The sequence below is a fragment of the Leguminivora glycinivorella genome, chromosome 9 (assembly GCF_023078275.1).
Source record: "Leguminivora glycinivorella isolate SPB_JAAS2020 chromosome 9, LegGlyc_1.1, whole genome shotgun sequence".
Lineage (NCBI taxonomy): Eukaryota > Metazoa > Arthropoda > Insecta > Lepidoptera > Tortricidae > Leguminivora > Leguminivora glycinivorella.
This window is the reverse complement of record NC_062979.1, coordinates 6,774,004-6,786,955: the sequence shown is the minus strand read 5'-3', so window position 1 is coordinate 6,786,955 and position 12,952 is coordinate 6,774,004. Positions and strand designations below refer to the sequence as shown.

Sequence of the window (12,952 nt, the reverse complement as noted above, 5' to 3'; positions counted from 1 at the left end):
CAGGCCCCCGTAGCCGAATGGCATTTCAAACGCCGCAGAAATGCAATCTATCGCTCGTGCGAATTGACGCGACAGAGCCAGACAGCATTTCCGCGGCGTTTGGCGTCGCAGAAATGCCATTCGGCTACGGGGCCAGGGAGCGTTTTAGAGTAAAGCCACGGTCCGCGCGGACGACAACATTAACTTCATTCAAATTAGTGTGGATCGTTCCGCGCGGACGGTCTGCGTGACACTAAAACTGCCTCTGGCTCTGTCACACTAAATAATACGAGCGCACAGAGCGATAGAGATAGATAGATAGGTCATAACTACGATACCCCAAGGAGCGTTAATGATTGTGCGTTTGGCTAGAAGGCCGGTTGAGCTTTCGTTCTTTGTCTGGGACTTGTGTAGTTTATCTGTTGATCTCTTTGCTGAAGAAAGGTCTGGAATTTGGGTTAACAGAAAACTTTTCTCAATAGAAGAACTGTGCACTGAATGTTAATTTGTTATACCTACGTCAAAGGAAAACTAGAACACTTACTACCCAATTATGATAAGCTTATCTATTTTCTTCACAATGGAAGTGAAACTACACTTCGTAACATACAGAGTGGGGCCTGTAACAAAGGCGAAGAATTGAACTGTAGGCTATTCTCCTTATACTGATCAACATTTGTTCAGTGACTTTTAAAAATTATGAAGTCTTTAAATTTTTAATTTTTCATACAAAATAAATATTAGCTTCAATGTTTGCCATTATTGTTGTCATTGACGTTGTCTGTCACACTTTAGACGTAACAGAATTCGCAATACATTACCTCTTAGAAAAAACTTTCAAGGGTGATAAAAATCAAAATACAAGTTATTTTTAAAAGTCGCCGAACAAATGTTGATCAGTATAAGGAGAATAGCCTAGAGTTCAATTTTTACAGGCCCCACTCTGTATATAACCTGAGCAATGAGATAATCGCGTTTTAGAATCCGTTACTTTATAGTGTGAACATCAAGAATTTAGAATTTATAAAAAGTGTGTGATACCTTAGGATGGTTTTACTGTCACGCGGACCGACCGCTTGGACCGACCCGCACGACTAATTTATTTGTATGGAGTTGATGTTGTCGTCCGCGGTGCGCGGACCCGTCCGCTTAACTCTAAAATGCTCCCTGAACTAAAACCAGTCCTAAGCAACAGGCATACACTACACGACTTGGCTTTTGGTAGCTCTAGTTACCAGCTGTCACTTTTATTTTACTTGACAATAGAGTCCACTGAAAATTTTAGAGCAATTGAGTGGCTGAGACATCGCCAACCGCCGGTAGTTCGGTTTCCGTTACAAAAGTTCTATATTATTACTTACGCAGTAGGTATTAAAAAAAAATTAAAAGTATAATAAGAACCTGCCGAATCCTACGCTGAGTCAGACGACGCAACGGAGCCACGCTGTTTCGTCGTAAATAGAATGTTGTTTTTTTTTAAGCGCTGTGTTTTATTTCTAAGGTTTACAGTGCCTTGGCAACAACTTGGCACTATGTTTTGTGACAGCTACTGTTAGGCCTGATTTAGACGGCGTGCGAACTCGCATGCGATTTACATTGCGGGCTGTTGTCACATACAATATTGCACAGCTACCACATATCGCCATGTAATAAAACTCGTATGCGAGTTCTCGTACCGTCTAAATGGGCCCTTATTATGTTGTGTAACTTATTTGAATAATAAATAAATACCTTAAGAGATTCAGGCATATACTGCACTAGCACATCGCCAACCGCCGGGAGTTCCTCTTCCGTTACCAATCGAAAGTTCTTCCCCTCGGGCGCGATTTCCATCTCTGCAACAAATGTTGTCGTTAATATTTTTCATTGTAAATACCAACGGTACTCAACTATGGGAACAAATCAAATTATTTAAACAAATATTTTGATTTGTGTTTTTAAGTAGTCACACTACTATATATAAATTAAAAATCGAAATAAGATGTCATATATTAAAGAAAAAATAACGGACACCACCAGTGGCGAAGGCCAGATTCGAACCGGCGTCTTTAGCAATCCGGGCTAACGCCATGAACCCCTAGGCCACCCCGTCACAGCGGCAGCCGTCGATCTCTTCTATATGCCATATTTGTAAGACTAGGCGTCTTTGACCAACTTAAAGGGCAAGCAGTAGGTGCTTGCACCTCCTATACGAAACTTTTACAGGTTTACGTTATAGCTAGAGAGACTGGTGCTGCCATCTATACGCAACTATGGGAACAAATCAAATTATTTTAACAAATATTTAGATTTGTGTTTTTAAGTAGTCACACTACTATATACTTATAAATTAAAAATCGAAATAAGATGTCATATATAAAGAAAAAAATAACGGACACCACTAGTGGCGAGCCAACCACCAACCAACCATTTTTACCAACGGTAAAAATTAATTCGTGGGAAATTATTGCTTAAACCTTTTGGTGTAAAAGTGGTTTATATTTTAGTTGGGTATCTTCAAAAATAACAAACAATGGTGAATAAATAGTGGTAACGTTTGTATTGACAACGCCTAAATGGACTAAGAGCCCAGAACCGCCAGACCTTCCTCATTTTCTCAAGGATGAAACTTTGGGATAACGTAGAATTTGTATCGACGTTTAATGTCTCATATTTCCACCTAGTTCGGCCCATCGGTAATTTATTTGCTATAAGGTTTTCTTTCAAAAACACTAAAATTAATAATAATTTCCTTAAATTCTCAAGGCTAATTTTTATATATGTAACTGTAAGGATTTGATAATCATCATTTCCTGACCATTTCCGCCGGCCGTAACTTTTACCAGACGCTTGAAAGTCTCTCTAACTTACTCTAATTTCTGAAGCTACGGCCGGCGCAATGTCTAGGTCTAGACTGAATAGGCTGCGATAAGCGATAACACTCGGAAGGGATGAAATCCCTCAAGAAATCTTATAACTCTTATAAGGCTGGTTAGCTTAGCTATAACATACCTATATAAACGTATGCTGTTAGTGATTTAGGGCCCCCTCTCACTAGGCGTCTGGCCAACTACACGGAATAAGACTTCAGGATTTGCCATACAGTTGGCCCGACGCTGACGCTCGCGGGACGCTTAGTGAGAGGGAGCCTTTAGTTACGAATAATAACAATCTAGATATTAGAGGAAAATGCAAAGATAAAAGGAATACATTTATTTACAGAAAATAATAAATAATTTACAGAATCGGCTCGCACTAATGAGTTTTTCGGAACTTTATGTGCGAAATGTCATTTGATATTTGCCAGTCGCTTTTCGGTGAAGGAAAACATCGTGAGGAAACCGGACTAATTCCAATAAAGCCTTAGTTACCCTTCGGGTTGGAAGGTCAGATGGCAGAGTCGCTTTCGTAAAACTAGTGCCTACGCCAAATCTTGGGAGTAGTTGTCAAAGTGGACCCCAGGCTCCCGTGAGCCGTGGCAAATGCCGCGATAACGCAAGGAGGATGACTAAGTAGATGGAAGGAAGCAATACCTTATACTGTAGGCTTATGACCATCTGCAAAATTAACCACACAGTATAATCCACATTCAAACACAGAATATATAATAGAACAAGTACAGAAGGCTCACTCTTTTGATGTTCACAAAATGCCGCCATTCTAAATTCTTACCTACATTAACAAATGGACCGCACGCGAGCACTCGACCTTGAATTCTAATGCGCCGCACGAAGGTCGTCACCACTGAATGGGCCGCGAACTCGCGGCCACCGGCATGTACTTGTAGCGCGGCGATAGAATCGCGGAGTGAGCCGCCCCTGATTCAAGCTACCTACTTAAATTTTATGCCCGTATGCTTTTGGAAATAACCATTTGCCTCCATAACGTGGATTATATCGCTTGGAATCACAAAATCTAATAGTTTCGTAAACTAATTTCCATTCTGACCGTTTGCGTTTCGACTTCCGCCAGACGGTTAATACGGAGCTAGATTGGGAGGGATTATTTCTGGGTACGTAGCCAAATGCACAAACGCTCACGATAGTATCGTTATCGTAGCTAGCTATCCTTATCACTTCCATATTGGCGCGACAGAGCCAGACTGCGTTTCCATCGGCGTCCCATGTCAACGATTGTCATTTTGGCTAGGCTGGCTGGCTTGCCTTGCCTCGTTGTTGAATCGGATTTGGCACCACAGAGTCCACAGAAGATAGAATCATTTTAATCATTTATAGCTCAGACAGAAAAATAAATGTTCTTTGTTATACTCGTATTGTCTATGCCGTAGTTTTATTTCAATACATCGCACAGAATAATAATAGTCTTTTACATATTTCATGCCAAGTTTAGTCCACGGGCCTTTCTCGAAGATACAAGTTACAATTTACAAGTGGTAGTCAATACAAGTTGGAAAGAGACTTCCGCGTGTAACTTGTAACTTTCAGTTTTGAGAAACGGGCCTCAGGTGGTAGTTTATAAATAATATTTCTAGAATTGATCGTGTATTTCCCTTTTTTATATGGCGCAGCTGGTAGGATTAAGTATTTGGCAAAATTCATATAAAGGCCTGCCCGGTGCATTTTTTATTTAAAAAAAATTGGGTATTTTAAACCGTGTTCTTTATTAATTATATGTTCTGTTACTTCAACTGTGTAGGATGATGATAAATTATTAATATCTACGTCCATTTTCGTGCCGTTAACTATTTCCATACGTTATTTCATGTAAATTAATTCAGAAATGTTAGAGTGATTAGATTAGATTTTTTGTTTTATGATAAAAAATTCACTACACAATTGACATCTCAAAATTATTTTAATTTTCATTATGAACGTCAAATATCCCATATTAATAACATATACATATTATGATTTATAAAATGAATAAATAATAGATGGAGTAAGGTACTGCGGGGCAAATCTCGACTGGGGGATAATTGTAACTGATCCAATTTTTCCATTATTATACTATGATGTTGAGTTCTACATATATCCACTGAAAACGCCTACCGTATATAACCGGTGGACACTCTATTTAATATTGCAAACATTTAAAACATGGAAAAAATTGCCCCCCAGTCGAGATTTTCCCCGCTGTACCTTAAAGCTCGGGTGCGTATCAATCGATATAACTTTTTTTGATATATTTTTAGTCGTTATAACGATCATTTGATATAATTATTGAATCATATAACAACAAATAATATACTAACAAATTGTATAATTATTATTTAATATAATGATCATTTTTTCGAATAACATTAATTATAACATAGTTTGAGTATAATGCTTATTTCCGATAATAAATACATTGTATAACACAAATTCTTTCTAAAGCACAATTAGAATAAAAAACAATTGTACAATAAATTAGATCCATCATTTACCAGAAAAGTAGATTAGGTTAAAACTGTGACCCCTACACACAACGCACTGCTACCACAAAAATAGGTTAGGTTAGGTTAGAACTGTGACCCTTAAACATATGTACTGCTATCAGAAAAGTAGGTTAGGTTAGGTTAGAACTGTGATCCCTTCAAAAAATAATAAAATTAATTCATGAAATGTTTTATACTGTTTGCTAGTTATATTATACTAGTCGTATATCAATAGATAGTTATACCATATAACGGTTATTGTAAATAAGTGTTATACGAAATAATGATTATACAAAATAAAAGTAGATATTTTGTGGTTATACCAAAAGTTAATTATGTCAAATGAGTGATTATATTCTATAAATATATACGAAATGTTGTTATATCAAGTGTTATTATACCAAAAAAAGTTATACCAATCATTACACACCCCTTAAAGCTCATTCGTTCGCGCGTCCCGAAAGGGTTACATGACCAAAAGCTGGGTAAGCTTCAGTGAAAGGTCATATGTATTTAATAAGCAATTTTCGGGAAATAACTATTACGTAGGTACATTGGGTTTATTACAAAGAGACTGATGATTATTCAACTATTATTAAGTTTAGTGAAAGTTATCGTAGTATTTAATTATTAGGTAAGCGGATTTTACTAACTTATCATCCCTTATTATGAACATCAAATTACCATGTCACTAATGACGTAAGAAAACAGTTTACCATAATTATGATAATTTGCACCTAATTGTATAACACATGCACTCGGTCAAGGCCACACTTGCCGCATGCACGCAATGCAACTAACTCTAGCCTAGTCAGGCTACAAAGCAAATATACTCGAGGCAGTGCGGCTACAACGCGCGAGATTTGGCATGTATCCAAAGTCCTTTAATGGGAATGTGAAATATTAAGTTTATAGTAAAAAAAAATCACATACCGTTTTTCGTTTTCAAAGAAGTGAAATAATCTAAAAAAACCGGCCAAGTGCGAGTCGGACTCGCCCACCGAGGGTTCCGTATCCGTAAAAACTTTAAGCAGTTAAAATAATCGCATGTTTCTTAATATAACTTTAAAGACGTGACCAGAAGTATAGGTATAGCGCCATCTCTCGGTGAATTTACTAACTAATTTGCGCGATTTTCAAGGATAATTCTTTATAATGTTAACCGATTTCGACAATTTTTACTTTATTTGAAAGATAATATTTTACGTAAAATTTCGTATTAATTTGAAGTACGATATATATATGCAAGGGTGATTAAATTAAAAGTTAAAATCTGAAATTTTTTTTTTATTAAAAAAAAGTTTCCAAGATACAGACACGACTTTATTTTTCCTGTAATATTTGGCATAAAACCAATGTTTCGTAAAATTTTCATAATTTTTCGTTGGTAAACTTCGGAGATAAGGGGGGGCGGTATTTTTTTTACATTTTCCTTCATAATTCATTTTTTTTACTAAAAAAAATATATAAAAAAATAGCTTTGATATCTACAGTTTGAGGTCTTTCTAACGATACCCCACTTGACCTAGTAACTTGACATTTAAAGTTTACCCCCCTTGCATATTGGCCATTTTCTATACTTAATATTATTCAATTTAAAAAAATAATACTTTCAACTTGTAGAAGTTAACAATGTTCATAACTATTCCAAATTTTAAGTCGATAGCATAAGTAATTCTGGAGATATTTAGAAATGTGACAGACAGACAGACAGACTGACAGAGCGTCACCATAAGGGTTCCTTTTGTACTTTTTCGGTACGGAACCCTAAAAAGGACACAGGACTAACATTTGCTGTTTCGTTAAAATGTAACCCGGATTCATCACAATATTCTATTCTTCTTATTCTAACATCGCACGATACGTCACTTGTACTAATTCCATATAAAAAACTTTTTTTCTCAAACATGCAATGAAATATTGTCTTTACGTTCCTTAAAATGGGCTGGGAAGTATCGCTTTTTGGGCGCAACAACTCGAGAGGACTGTAAAGGGATTTCATATAATTTTTTAGGCCTACGCCTGCAAAGTAACTTTTTTTTATAAAATATTGTCCTTTAGAGCATTTTTTTTTATTTCATTGTATGTTTGAGAAAAGCACTATACATGCCTCGGCGTGAAAACGGATTCCCGGCCTCGTATCCCTATCCGGTATATACCCACTTGGCCGGAAATCCTCATTTTCCCGGCCTCTGATGTAATGTACTATTCTGCTAGCCGTTAGCAAAAACGTTAATTAAGTATTTTACGTTTTACGCTTCGTATGTTAATGAATGCGTAGACTTCTGTAATATATTTGAGGGTTTTCCAATAATTAATTAATTTAATTGGATTACAATAAAATTATCATTAGGTCAATGTATGTGTGTGCGTACTTATTAGTTATGTGTGCGTATTAGTTATTCAAAGCCTGACCAGAAAAGGGAACGTGACTAGTAAAAATAAAATATTTTATACCATGCACGAAATAAAGCATCAGATAATTATACGAAAAACATAGACAGAAGTTATTTTTAAATCCAATTTCTATTTAATAAGTCAGGTAGAAATATATAAAGTAACTGAATTGACCGTGACGTAACTCAATTCGATTACATATGAATTTCATATTAACAAGTCGTTCAAATTCGTTTTCACAGTTCTTAAAAAGAAGCTGATTAGACTAGAAGGCAAGTAGCCTACGCGCCATGTTGCGGAATTTCATTTCACTATTTTCTTCACACTATACTGAACTGTCACCGCGTACATCAGAATAAAGCGCCCTCATGATAATAGTCATAAATTTCTGGTCACCACCAACCTTCAAAAAATTCAGTTCTAAATAATATTGTAGATAGGGCATAGCGAATGATATTCCGCTTTGTGTGGTAGGGCACAGCACAGCGGATATCGTCTCGCTCGAATCTAGAGCAGAGCCCAACTGGGGTAGTACCTCCGCCTTACAGAAGACCGCAGCCAAATAGCACTAGACCCTACTCATAGTGTTGTGTTCCTGCCGGTGAGTAAGGCTGCCAGAGCTCAACGAGGGTGTGGTGTGCTGATGACGGGAGGACTTACGGAACTAACTTGTTCCGTCTATTGTCCGTCGTCCGTCGGCAACCCGAACCCTCCTTGGAACTTGTACACTCCTTTTTTAACCGACTTCAAAAAAGGTATGTTACTCGATATCTCCGAGAATCGTGGACCGATTTTCAAAATTTTTTTTTTGATCGAACCGGTATAACCCCGAGATGGTCCCATTGGCACCAAGTCAGGGTCTGATGATGGGATCCTGGAGAAATTGAGGGAACTCTTCAAATGTTATAGGCACATGTAATGTTTTTAGTCTATTTTTCAAAGGTACACCAGTATTTACGTCTGATGGTAATAATTTTATGTGGCTGAGCTGATGATGGAAGGTCAACTCCTCAATGGTTAGGAGTTTAAAGATAATTCTTTCACTACTGTACATGTATTCGGACTGATACATATAATATCACTAGGAACCACTAAAAATCAACTGAGCTGATGATGGAAGGTCAACTCCTCAATGGTTAGGAGTTAAAGGATAATTCTTTCACTACTGTACATGTATTCGGACTGATACATATAATATCACTAGGAACCACTAAAAATCAACAAATAAATAAACTTTTTAACAAAAAATAAAACCGCCTTCAAAAATAAGCGCGTTACAAAACACGGAGAAACTAAAAAGCCAAAAATAATAAACCTTTCAATTCAGATTTCTTATCGTATTGCAATAAGCTAAACATCCAAATTATAAACAAATCAATTATTTTTGGAGTCGGTACCAGCCTGTGTATGGTTGGGTGGGGCAAACAGGCAATAGCAAGGCGACGAACAGGTCTGGTACCGACTACAAAAATAATTGATTTGTTTATAATTTGGATGTTTAGCTTATTGCAATACGATAAGAAATCTGAATTGAAAGGTTTATTATTTTTGGCTTTTTAGTTTCTCCGTGTTTTGTAACGCGCTTATTTTTGAAGGCGGTTTTTTCTGTGTACTTAACACAGCAAAAGGGAATGTACAAGCTTCTAATGGGGTGGCAACGCGCATGAGATACTGTTTGAGTTGCAGGCGTCCATAGGTTACGGTGACCGCTTTACGTCAGGCGGGCCGTATGCTTGTTTGCCACCGACGTAGTATAAAAAAAATATTGAAATAAGCAATATAATGTGGTTTTGCTTAAATATGAAATGTATTATACACGTTAAACTTCCGTGAGACATATTCAAATAATTAACTGAAATACGGTTGTACTCACGTTATTATCAGGGCGCGCAGCGGGCGGAGCGGCGAGCGGCGCGTTCAATTTGCGGAGTCTAGCCGTCGCGTGAACTCCTATACGCCTGAAGAGGGGCCTCCGAATTGGCCCGAAACATGTCGCAGCAATAGCGATATAATAACGTGAGTACAACCGTATTTCAATTAATTATATGAAATGTATTACTTACATAAACTACAATCTACAATAGCCTGCTCACAGCCCATTATTTCCCCGGACGGTAACCTAGCAACAGCAGCCAACCACAGAGATGTTGTCTATGCAAATAGCGCACGTGCAAACAACGTGCCGTTCAAGGTCGCTGCAAGCTGTCACGACCACTCGAATGCAGGTTTATCATAGATATGAGCTTTATATGCAAGGTTATGGAGTCAGGTTGTGGGTACTTCTTTTGAATATAATAGAGTCTATCCCCCTTATTTATAAACGTTCACTAAAGTTATCAAGCCAATAAAGTTCGTTTGTCCCTTTCTATCACACCAATACGTCGGAATGGAACAAACGAACTTTATCGGCTTGATAACTTTAGTGTACGTTTATGAATAAGGGGGTAATACTTTTAAACGAGAAATTCACGTATATTTATTTATTGACATATGTACTAGCTTCTGCCCGCGGCTTCGCTCGCGTTAGAAAGAGACAAAAAGTAGCCTATGTCACTCTCCATCCCGTCAATTATCTCCACTTAGAAAATCACGTCAATTTGTCGCTCCGTTTTGCCTTGAAAGACGGAGAAACAAACAGACACACACACTTTCCCATTTTAGTATGGATACCTACGAGTATATACCGGCGGTCTGGGAAACATAAACGATTTCGGTGGTTATGTGGGGGTTTTCCGGAGTGAAAAATCGATCTGGCTTAGTCTTACGTCCTGGGAAACGCGCATTTTAGAATTTTCATCATTTTCCTTTACAATAAAATAGAACGGATTATGCGACGTTCTTGCCAATGTCACTTCTTCCTGTTCGCAATTCTGGACAATCTGAATTCTACGCTACTAGTATTTCACCTCATTCGCTATTGTGCACAGTTATTACTTGTGGACAGTGGCGATTCTTCCTGTTCGCAATTCTGCACATTCTGAATTGCACACGGTAGTTTTTGACCTCATGCGCTATTATGTGCAGTCATTATTTGTGTACAATAGCGATTCTTCCTGTTCGCAATTCTGCACAATCTAAGTTCCACACAATAGGTATTACGTCTCATTCGCTACTGTGCACAGCCATTATTTGTGTACAGAATAGTTTCTTCCTATTCTCAATTCTACGCAATCCGAATTCGACGCAATAGGTATTTCACCTCATTCGTTATTGTGCACAGTCATTATTTGTATACAGTATAGTTTCTTCCTATTCGCAATTCTACACAATTCGAATTCCACACAATAGGTATTTCGCCTCATGCGATATTGTGCACAGTCATTATTTGTGTATAGTATACTTTCTTCCTATCCGCAATTTTACGCAATCTGAATTCAACCCAATAGTATTTCAACTCATTTGATTTTATGCACAGTCATTACTTGTGTACAATCTTGTTTTGCATAATCTCAGCTTCCTCAATCCCCGCAAATACGCACACATAGAAACGCAGAAAGTACCTTCCGCGGCGCACTAGAGTAGGCAAAGCTCCAAATAGCATTATTAATATTAACTACCGTTATACACATTCAGTAAATATAACAGGTGTCAGATGACCTTGTTACAGGCACTGTATTCAATTTTAACACCCAATTTCAATATAAATTAAATCTAATCAATATCTTGTAAGCAAAATGTTAAAATCGAACCTTTGCTGACTATAGGTATAGGCCAATATTTACTAAATAATTACTACTAAAAGTATTTTTCGGGAAACGTTCGTATTTGTCATGCTATAATAGTTCACATTGTGACATTTGATGAAGTAGAACTGCTGATAATAGATCATAACGAAACTCCTCAGCGACGTATAGCTCGTGTAAGGAGATTTCTGCGTTTCTATGTGTACGTGTTTGCGGGGATTGACGAAGCTGAGATTGTGCAGAACGAGATTGTACACAAATAATGACTGTGCATAAAATCGAATGAGGTGAAATACTATTGAGTCGAATTCAGATTGTGTAGAATTGCGAATAGGAAGAAAGTATACTGTACACAAATAATGACTGTGCACAAAAGCGCATGAGACGAAATACCTATTGTGTGGAATTCGAATTGTGTAGAATTGCGAATAGGAAGAAACTATACTGTATACAAATAATGACTGTGCACAATAACGAATGAGGTGAAATACCTATTGCGTCGAATTCGGATTGCGTAGAATTGAGAATAGGAAGAAACTATTCTGTACACAAATAATGGCTGTGCGAATGAGACGTAATACCTATTGTGTGCAATTCAGAATGTGCAGAATTGCGAACAGGAAGAATCGCCACTGTCCACAAGTAATAACTGTGCACAATAGCGAATGAGGTGAAATACTAGTTGCGTAGAATTCAGATTGTCCAGAATTGCGAACAGGAAGAAGTGACATTGGCAAGAACGTCGCATAATCTAATAGAACTTCAAGCAAAGCTCGGTCGCCCAGGTACTGAATAAGAATATTATATATGGGCAAGGTGAATTACATAAACAACAAAAAAAATCTATCATAGAATTGTCAAAGATACCCAAAAAGTGCATATAACAGCCAATGCTTTGTTACCAGTTTCCAAAGTTCTTTTCTGTATCAAAGTTGTTCAGTGTAACCTATAATCCACACCTTTAATGAAGGTTATTAAATAAACATCCAGCGTGAAAAGTTTTTGTTGAAAACAAAAGGTAGACTGGACGCGGCTTGCATTCATTAGCTGATCGATATGATTGCAGCTTGTACGGCTTCTATATTGTCAGACATGTTGTACTTGTTGTGTCGTGTCACTGGGACAACTGGTTGAATGTCACGTTCACTGTGGTGTGTATCTACCTGTCTGTGTTTATGTAGCCGGGAGGGTAGTTTTTTTTATCTTCTAAATATACATATAAACGGCAAAGTTCTGAGTGACTGACTGACTGACTCAAATCAACGCACAGCCCAAACCGCTGGTGCTAAAGATTCCAAATTTGGCACGTAGGTTACTTTTAATTTATTATAAACTGGCCAGTGTTTGACCTTAGTCGCACCTGATGGAAAGAGACAGTAATAGCCTATTCACTCTTGACTTGAATACACCCAGATTGTATTTGGCCGAAAATACAGATTTGGGAGGTTTGGTGGCTATATCGTCACTACTTTGAAAAAATCTCGTATCTCACGCTGCTCCTCAAAGTTAAAAGTAAGTCTATATGCATTCCATACAT

General features: G+C 37.5%; 1 protein-coding gene across 2 annotated transcripts in view; it reads right to left on the bottom strand.

The window, feature by feature from the left end:
* LOC125229299 overlaps positions 1–12,952 on the bottom strand; it is a 92,969-nt gene that overhangs the window by 22,829 nt on the left and 57,188 nt on the right. For both annotated transcript variants that reach the window (XM_048134100.1, XM_048134099.1), the window contains one exon: positions 1,711–1,814. In XM_048134100.1, the coding sequence (XP_047990057.1) occupies positions 1,711–1,812 (102 nt within the window). In that variant the 5' untranslated portion in view covers positions 1,813–1,814. The remainder of the gene's footprint in view (positions 1–1,710; positions 1,815–12,952) is intronic.